The following is a 10,000-nucleotide window of genomic DNA, read 5'->3' as shown; positions in this document are numbered from 1 at the left end:
TTTTTGTTGTCCCAGTCTTCGTTAACTCTGTGTAGTCTTTTTGTTGTCCCCGTCTTCAGTAACTCGGTGTAATGTTGTGGTTGTCCCAGTTTTCAGTAACTCTGTGTAATGTTGTGGTTGTCCCAGTTTTCAGTAACTCTGTGTAACGTTGTGGTTGTCCCCGTGTTCAGTAACTCTGTGTAATGTTGTGGTTGTCCCAGTTTTCAGTAACTCTGTGTAATGTTGTGGTTGTCCCCGTGTTCAGTAACTCTGTGTAATGTTGTGGTTGTCTCAGTTTTCAGTAACTCTGTGTAATGTTGTGGTTGTCCCAGCAGATATAGACCAGAGGACTTCCGAGGAGACAAACAACCATGGAGGGACTCTACTTTGATGTCAAGCCCCGTGACCAACGCCCCAGCAGCCCTCCCCTTCCCCTCACCCCAAACACCGCCCCTCCCCTTCCTTCTCCTTTAGCCCCCTCCTCCCTTATTCTCCCTCATAACAGAACCTCTTTCTCAGCCCTCACCCTCTCCCCCTCCCCCTCGGCATCCTCCCCCCTCACCCCAAACACCGCCCCTCCCCCTCCCTTCTCCTTTAGCCCCCTCCCCCCTTATTCTCCCCCATAACAGAACTTCTTTCTCAGCCCTCACCCCCTCGTCCTCGTCACCCACCCCCCTCACCCCCAACACCCATCCTCACCCAGCCCTCACCCCCTCCCGCCTTAACCTCACCCCTAACAGATCGTCCTACACAACCCTCACCCTACACCCTCCCCCCTCCACCTCACCCCTCTCGGAAGAAACACAGAGGAAGAGGAGGAAGAGGAGGAAGAGGTTGAATACAGACTGACTCTGGTTGGCTGCCTCCCGGTCCATCACCTCACCACCATGGCCATGCTGCCCTGGGTCGTGGCTGAGATCGGGAGGCCTCGGCCTGGGGAGAGAGACAAGCCCGTAGGGGGTCGGCCGCCTGGAAGTCCTGCAAGTAGAGGCACACACACCGGAAACGGAGAGAGCGTTTCCTCACGACCACACCAGGCGGTGTGTCTGTGTGTGTCTGCCTCGTGGGTGAGGTGTGTGTGGACGGAGGAGGAGGTGGAGAGGGACAGGCGACCGTGGGACCCCCTCACACACACTCACAGGTTGTTGTTTGAGTGCCGGCCGCACCGCGTCACCAAGCTACTCCACGACAGCAGGGAGCCGTGTAGCTTTGGTTGTCTCGTTCGAGACACACATCTCTGTTACTGCTACGTCTTCCAATGCCAGGACTGCACCAAGGTACGCTGTGTGTGTGTGTGTGTGTGTGTGTGTGTGTGTGTGTGTGTGTGTGTGTGTGTGTGTGTGTGTGTGTGTGTGTGTGTGTGTGTGTGTGTGTGTGTGTGTGTGTGTGTGTGTGTGTGTGTGTGAGTTGAGAAGTGTTTGTAGAAGAGCATCGGCAACGTGACTCAGAACACTCACATTAGAAGTTCAAAGTTCAGGAAAATTGACAGCTCAGATTACACACAGAGAGAGGAGGAGGAGAGGGAGAGAGAGGGAGAGAGAGGAGAAGAGGAGCGAGGGGTAGAGGAGGGGAGGGAGAGAGGAGAGGAGGGGAGGAGAGGGAGGGAGAGAGAGGGAGAGAGAGGGAAAGAGGAGAGGAGGGGAGGGGGAGGAGGAGAGAGAGGGAAAGAGGAGAGGGAGGGAGGGAGAGAGGAGAGGAGGGAGGAGAGAGAGAGGGGGAGAAGAGGAGAGAGGGGGAGAGGAGGGGAGGGAGAGAGGAGAGGAGGGGATGGGGTGGAGGAGAGAGAGGGGAAGAGGAGAGGGGGAGGAGGAGAGAGAGGGGGAGAGGGAAAGAGAGGGAAAGAGGAGAGGAGGGGAGGAGAGAGAGAGAGAGGAGGGAGAGAGAGGAGAAGAGGAGAGAGAGAGGAGAGGAGAGGAGAGGGAGGAGAGGAGAGGGAGAGGGGGGGAGAGGAGAGGGAGAGAGAGGGGAGAGAGGGGAGGAGGAGGAGTGTGTGTATGTGTATGTGTGTGTGTGTGTGTGTGTGTGTGTGTGTGTGTGTGTGTGTGTGTGTGTGTGTGTGTGTGTGTGTGTGTGTGTGTGTGTGTGTGTGTGTGTGTGTGTGTGTGTGTGTGACCTACTGCTTCAGTAGTTGTTATGATATGCAGCAGTGTGACATTAGAAACAGTGTCACGTTGACAGAACGCTTCAACACAAACACTTCTCATAGCACGGGTTGTATCAACATCTTCTCCTCCGTTCATCAAACAGGATGTAGATCAGGTTACCACGGAGACCACTTCCTGTGGCAGGGTGTCTGTGTGTGCGTGTGTGTGCTGACCAATTCTCGGCACTCTCTCGTCTCTCTCTGTCTCTCTCTGTCTCTCTCTGTCTCTCTCTCTCTCTGTCTCTCTCTCTGTCTCTCTCTCTCTCTCTCTCTCTCTCTCTCTCTCTCTCTCTCTCTCTCTCTCTCTCTCTCTCTCTCTCTCTCTCTCTCTCTCTCTCTCTCTCCCTGTCTCTCTCTATCTCTCGCTCTGTGTCTCTCTCTCTCTCTCTCTCTCTCTCTCTCTCTCTCTCTCTCTCTCTCTCTCTCTCTCTCTCTCTCTCTCTCTCTCTCTCTCTCTCTCCTCCCTCCACCCGTGAACTTCATTCATTGGTGGTGATGTCACTGTGGCCTAGCCACCTGTTGCTCTGACACACACAAGGCTTAGCATGATGGTTGTGTGAAAGAGAGACGAATTAGAGGGTGTGAGAGAGAGAGAGAGAGAGACAGAGAGCAGGAGAGACCGAGGGAGAGACCGAGGGAGAGACCGAGGGAGAGACAGAGGGAGACAGAGAGCAGGAGAGACCGAGGGAGAGACAGAGGGAGAGACAGAGAGCAACAGAGGGAGACAGAGAGCTGGAGAGGGAGACAGAGGAGAGACAGAGAGTGACAGAGGGAGACAGAGAGCTGGAGAGGGAGACAGAGAGAGAGTTTAGTTTATTAGGATCCCCATTAATTACTGAACATGTAGCAGCTACTCTACCACATAAAATGTAGAAATGAAAAAGTAAAAACCAGTTCTAGAACAATATCAGACATTTAAATACAAAATACAACTAAAATAAGTTATACACTGAGTGTACAAATCATTAGGAACACCTGCTCTTTCCATGACACAGACTGACCAGGTGAATCATTAGGAACACCTGCTCTTTCCATGACACAGACTGACCAGGTGAATCATTAGGAACACCTGCTCTTTCCATCACACAGACTGACCAGGTGAATCATTAGGAACACCTGCTCTTTCCATGACAGACTGACCAGGTGAATCATTAGGAACACCTGCTCTTTCCATGACAGACTGACCAGGTAAATCATTAGGAACACCTGCTCTTTCCATGACACAGACTGACCAGGTGAATCATTAGGAACACCTGCTCTTTCCATGACAGACTGACCAGGTGAAACATTAGGAACACCTGCTCTTTCCATCACACAGACTGACTAGGTGAATCATTAGGAACACCTGCTCTTTCCATGACAGACTGACCAGTTGAATCATTAGGAACACCTGCTCTTTCCATCACACAGACTGACCAGGTGAATCATTAGGAACACCTGCTCTTTCCATGACAGACTGACCAGGTGAATCATTAGGAACACCTGCTCTCTCCATGACAGACTGACCAGGTGAATCATTAGGAACACCTGCTCTTTCCATGACAGACTGACCAGGTGAATCATTAGGAACACCTGCTCTTTCCATGACAGACTGACCAGGTGAATCATTAGGAACACCTGCTCTTTCCATGACAGACTGACCAGGTGAATCATTAGGAACACCTGCTCTTTCCATGACAGACTGACCAGGTGAATCATTAGGAACACCTGCTCTTTCCATGACAGACTGACCAGGTGAATCATTAGGAACACCTGCTCTTTCCATGACACAGACTGACCAGGTGAAACATTAAGAACACCTGCTCTTTCCATCACACAGACTGACCAGGTGAATCCAGGTGAAAGCTATGATCCCTTAATGATGTCACCTGTTAAATCCACTTCAATCAGTGTAGATGAAGGGGAGGAGTCGCTGTACATTGAAGATGCCCTGAGAGACAGCTGGCTGTACATATCTGATGTTTCGAGAAGCTTCCATTGAACAACAGTCTCTGGGTTCTATTGGCGGAAGTAGCTCTTTATGATCAATAACATGGAAATGGCTGCGCTGAAATCCCAACAACACAGCTCCAACCACCATCCTATTCTCCTTTTCTGTGAACCAATCAGCAGTCATCTGAGCCAGTTCAGTACACGTCTCTATGTAACAGTATAACTTTAGACCGTCCCCTCGCCCATACCCGGGCGCGAACCAGGGACCCTCTGCACACATCAACAACAGTCACCCACGAAGCATCGTTACCCATCGCTCCACAAAAGCCACGGCCCTTGCAGAGCAAGGGGAATCACTACTTCAAGGTCTCAGAGCAAGTGACGTCACCGATTGAAACGCTATTTAGCGCGCACCGCTAACTAAGCTAGCCATTTCACATCCGTTACACCAGCACCACCGCTAACTAAGCTAGCCGTTTCACATCCGTTACACCAGCACCACCGCTAACTAAGCTAGTCGTTTCACATCCGTTACACCAGCACCACCGCTAACTAAGCTAGCCGTTTCACATCCGTTACACCAGCACCACCGCTAACTAAGCTAGCCGTTTCACATCCGTTACACCAGCACCACCGCTAACTAAGCTAGCCGTTTCACATCCGTTACACCAGCACCACCGCTAACTAAGCTAGTCGTTTCACATCCGTTACACCAGCACCACCGCTAACTAAGCTAGCCGTTTCACATCCGTTACACCAGCACCACCGCTAACTAAGCTAGCCGTTTCACATCCGTTACACCAGCACCACCGCTAACTAAGCTAGCCGCTACACATCCGTTACACCAGCACCACCGCTAACTAAGCTAGCCGTTACACATCCGTTACACCAGCACCACCGCTAACTAAGCTAGCCGTTACACATCCGTTACACCAGCACCACCGCTAACTAAGCTAGCCGTTTCACATCCGTTACACCAGCACCACCGCTAACTAAGCTAGTCGTTTCACATCCGTTACACCAGCACCACCGCTAACTAAGCTAGCCGTTTCACATCCGTTACACCAGCACCACCGCTAACTAAGCTAGCCATTTCAGATCCGTTACATCTATATGCTGAAAGTCAGTAGTTAACTTGTTCTCTGAAAATAAATATCTAAACAAATAGCATTGTATTTGGTCAAACCACAATTCTCTCCATCAGTTTAGTCAGAGCAGGCAGCAAACTGATAGTTTGGCTTTCAGAGCCAGCAAAGAGTGCGTTTTGATATTTTTAGGTAGTGAAATGACGTTAGTTTCCCTCCGCGCATGTGGGGACACAGTCCTTTCTGGCTTTAGGGGCGACAATACAGTCTGCTAGCATTCTCTATAGTTTACCCATCTAGGTTGTCTATATCTAGTGGTAATACCGTCTGCTAGCATTCTCTATAGTTTACCCATCTAGGTTGTCTATATCTAGTGGTAATACAGTCTGCTATCATTCTCTATAGAGTACCCATCTAGGTTGTCTATATCTAGTGGTAATACCGTCTGCTATCATTCTCTATAGAGTACCCATCTAGGTTGTCTATATCTAGTGGTAATACAGTCTGCTAGCATTCTCTATAGTTTACCCATCTAGGTTGTCTATATCTAGTGGTAATACAGTCTGCTAGCATTCTCTATAGTTTACCCATCTAGGTTGTCTATATCTAGTGGTAATACAGTCTGCTATCATTCTCTATAGTTTACCCATCTAGGTTGTCTATATCTAGTGGTAATACAGTCTGCTACCATTCTCTATAGTTACCCATCTAGGTTGTCTATATCTAGTGGTAATACAGTCTGCTAGCATTCTCTATAGTTTACCCATCTAGGTTGTCTATATCTAGTGTATTTTCCTTTTTGACGGATAACAATAGTTTTTCCCGCCTGTTTCACACAAACAAAATCCTTCTCGTTCATTATCAGATATTCAATACTAAAATATTTTGGTTCACTGGTCAATGTTGTCATTAATCTTCTGTTTGTCACTGCAAATATATTATAGAATGAGAGCGAGGGATGGCAGAGAGAGCATCTTTTTAAATAGTTAATTTGTGATTTGCCAAAGCAAGTGAAAACGATTGTTTTTTTTCTCCCTCCACCTCATGCCAATAAATCCCCCTTTTGAATTGAGAGCGCAGAGACTGGATTACATTTTGTGCCACCAGGTGACGTCGTTGAACACTTAAACAAAAAACAAGTTAAGTCACTTTTCAACGCGATTCGTGTTTGATAAAAGTTAAATTCATTATTTATTTTTTGTAACTTCCTCTTCTTCAGACGTCCGACTCTCAGTTCCATCTTGATTTTGAAAGTAGCTTATTCCCGAACTACTTTAGTAGCCGAGTCTAATTCCACAGTTTCAATCTGTGTTTTTTTACTGGTGTGTGTGTGTGTGTGTAACCCAAATGTATAAGTCAGTGATTTACAGAAAAACAGTCAGTCAGTTACTCATCAAACCCGTCTTCGGAGAAGGTGGCATGTTGCACCCCATTATGTTTTATCTCTACTTTGCACATTCTTCCACTGCAAATCAACCATTCCAGTGTTTTACTTGCTATATTGTATTTACTTTGCCAACATGGCCTTTGGTTTTGCCTTTACCTCCCTTCTCTCACCTCATTTTACTCACATTGTATATAGACAACTGTATTATTGACTGTATGTTTGTTTTATTCCATGTGTAACTCTGTGTTGTTGTTTACTCCATGTGTAACTCTGTGTTGTTGTTTGTGTCGCACTGCTTTGCTTTATCTTGGCCAGGTCGCAGTTGTAAATGAGAACTTGTTCTCAACTAACCTACCTGGTTAAATAAAGGTGAAATAAATAATAAATAAATAAATAAAATAAATAGAAATGTAGCTACTCGTTTGGATCAACAGTACGTCCCATCCATGGGATTTAGTGTCTTCTAGTTCTCGTTTCCTTCCGGATGTTGATCAATCCGCTTCCCTTCATAAAGAAAATGGACAAAAGTTAATCAAAAAAAAACTTTTCTTACAATCTGAACTCGTTCATATCTTGCAATAAGTCTTTTATTTGTGTGTGTGTGTGTGTTTTTGACCGCTCTTATCAGAGACAAAGTGTCGTTCCCCGGTGTCCAGACGTTAGTGTCGTATTTGACAGCTTGAGACGGACGGAGGGGGAAACCGGCGGGTCAGAAAACAGCGGTTCATTACCGGGAGGGACGCTTCGACCGGAGGAATCACGTCCACTTTGTTCCGTTCAGAGGGAGAAAAAAAAACACCCGTCTCCCTGTAACTTAACTAGTGGTTAGATAGTTGTTTAACTAGTTGTTTAACTAGTTACTGTGGCTCAATCTCCCGGTAAAGGTTTTTACGGTGGATGGGATGAAAGCACGACTACAAAGATTCAATTTATTCAATGTCAAGACGGAGACAAAAACTGTAAGTTTTGTTACATCTTTCTTTAAAATATATAAAATATTATCGCGTGTTTTTCCTGCTCTTCTCGTTGGTTTTCTAACCAGTCAGCTAGTTAGTTATCAGTAGTTAGATCGCCCTAACCAGTCAGCTAATCAGTAGTTAGATCCAGTCAGCTAGTTAGTTATCAGTAGTTAGATCACCCTACTTAACCAGTCAGCTAGTTAGTTATCAGTAGTTAGATCACCCTACTTAACCAGTCAGCTAGTTAGTTATCAGTAGTTAGATCACCCTACTTAACCAGTCAGCTAGTTAGTTATCAGTAGTTAGATCACCCTACTTAACCAGTCAGCTAGTTAGTTATCAGTAGTTAGATCACCCTACTTAACCAGTCAGCTAGTTAGTTATCAGTAGTTAGATCACCCTACTTAACCAGTCAGCTAGTTAGTTATCAGTAGTTAGATCACCCTACTTAACCAGTCAGCTAGTTAGTTATCAGTAGTTAGATCACCCTACTTAACCAGTCAGCTAGTTAGTTATCAGTAGTTAGATCACCCTACTTAACCAGTCAGCTAGTTAGTTATCAGTAGTTAGATCACCCTACTTAACCAGTCAGCTAGTTAGTTATCAGTCCCCTACTTAACCAGTCAGCTAGTTAGTTATCAGTAGTTAGATCACCCTACTTAACCAGTCAGCTAGTTAGTTATCAGTAGTTAGATCACCCTACTTAACCAGTCAGCTAGTTAGTTATCAGTAGTTAGATCACCCTACTTAACCAGTCAGCTAGTTAGTTATCAGTAGTTAGATCACCCTACTTAACCAGTCAGCTAGTTAGTTATCAGTAGTTAGATCACCCTACTTAACCAGTCAGCTAGTTAGTTATCAGTAGTTAGATCACCCTACTTAACCAGTCAGCTAGTTAGTTATCAGTAGTTAGATCACCCTACTTAACCAGTCAGCTAGTTAGTTATCAGTAGTTAGATCACCCTACTTAACCAGTCAGCTAGTTAGTTATCAGTAGTTAGATCACCCTACTTAACCAGTCAGCTAGTTAGTTATCAGTAGTTAGATCACCCTACTTAACCAGTCAGCTAGTTAGTTATCAGTTTAACCAGTCAGCTAGTTAGTTATCAGTAGTTAGATCACCCTACTTAACCAGTCAGCTAGTTAGTTATCAGTAGTTAGATCACCCTACTTAACCAGTCAGCTAGTTAGTTATCAGTAGTTAGATCACCCTACTTAACCAGTCAGCTAGTTAGTTATCAGTAGTTAGATCACCCTACTTAACCAGTCAGCTAGTTAGTTATCAGTAGTTAGATCACCCTACTTAACCAGTCAGCTAGTTAGTTATCAGTAGTTAGATCACCCTACTTAACCAGTCAGCTAGTTAGTTATCAGTAGTTAGATCACCCTACTTAACCAGTCAGCTAGTTAGTTATCAGTAGTTAGATCACCCTACTTAACCAGTCAGCTAGTTAGTTATCAGTAGTTAGATCACCCTACTTAACTAGTCTGCTAGTTAGTTGTCAGTAGTTAGATCACCCTACTTAACCAGTCAGTTAGTTATCAGTAGTTAGATCACCCTACTTAACCAGTCAGCTAGTTAGTTATCAGTAGTTAGATCACCCTACTTAACCAGTCAGCTAGTTAGTTATCAGTAGTTAGATCACCCTACTTAACCAGTCAGCTAGTTAGTTATCAGTAGTTAGATCGCCCTACTTATCCAGTCAGCTAGTTAGTTATCAGTAGTTAGATCACCCTACTTAACCAGTCAGCTAGTTAGTTATCAGTAGTTAGATCACCCTACTTAACCAGTCAGCTAGTTAGTTATCAGTAGTTAGATCACCCTACTTAACCAGTCAGCTAGTTAGTTATCAGTAGTTAGATCGCCCTACTTAACCAGTCAGCTAGTTAGTTATCAGTAGTTAGATCACCCTACTTAACCAGTCAGCTAGTTAGTTATCAGTAGTTAGATCGCCCTACTTAACCAGTCAGCTAGTTAGTTATCAGTAGTTAGATCGCCCTACTTAACCAGTCAGCTAGTTAGTTATCAGTAGTTAGATCGCCCTACTTAACCAGTCAGCTAGTTAGTTATCAGTAGTTAGATCACCCTACTTAACCAGTCAGCTAGTTAGTTATCAGTAGTTAGATCGCCCTACTTAACCAGTCAGCTAGTTAGTTATCAGTAGTTAGATCGCCCTACTTAACCAGTCAGCTAGTTAGTTATCAGTAGTTAGATCGCCCTACTTAACCAGTCAGCTAGTTAGTTATCAGTAGTTAGATCACCCTACTTAACCAGTCAGCTAGTTAGTTATCAGTAGTTAGATCGCCCTACTTAACCAGTCAGCTAGTTAGTTATCAGTAGTTAGATCACCCTACTTAACCAGTCCAACACAGAGTTACACATGGAATAAACAACAACACAGAGTTACACATGGAGTAAACAACAACACAGAGTTACACATGGAGTAAACAACAACACAGAGTTACACATGGAGTAAACAACAACACAGAGTTACACATGGAGTAAACAACAACA

General features: G+C 45.3%; 1 protein-coding gene across 1 annotated transcript in view; it reads left to right on the top strand.

Annotated features, from left to right (window-relative positions):
- Positions 1–719: 719 nt before the first annotated feature.
- Positions 720–10,000, top strand: part of LOC124028625 (TBC1 domain family member 1-like) — a gene marked incomplete at both ends in the record, with an annotated part of 29,633 nt that continues 20,352 nt past the window's right edge. Inside the window, one exon of the mRNA XM_046340642.1 lies at positions 720–1,256. Within this exon, the coding sequence (XP_046196598.1) occupies positions 720–1,256 (537 nt within the window). The remainder of the gene's footprint in view (positions 1,257–10,000) is intronic.

This window comes from Oncorhynchus gorbuscha, unplaced genomic scaffold (genome assembly GCF_021184085.1).
Source record: "Oncorhynchus gorbuscha isolate QuinsamMale2020 ecotype Even-year unplaced genomic scaffold, OgorEven_v1.0 Un_scaffold_4533, whole genome shotgun sequence".
Taxonomy (NCBI): Eukaryota; Metazoa; Chordata; class Actinopteri; order Salmoniformes; family Salmonidae; genus Oncorhynchus; species Oncorhynchus gorbuscha.
Note: the sequence above shows the minus strand (reverse complement) of the source record. Positions and strands in the feature narration are given on the sequence as shown.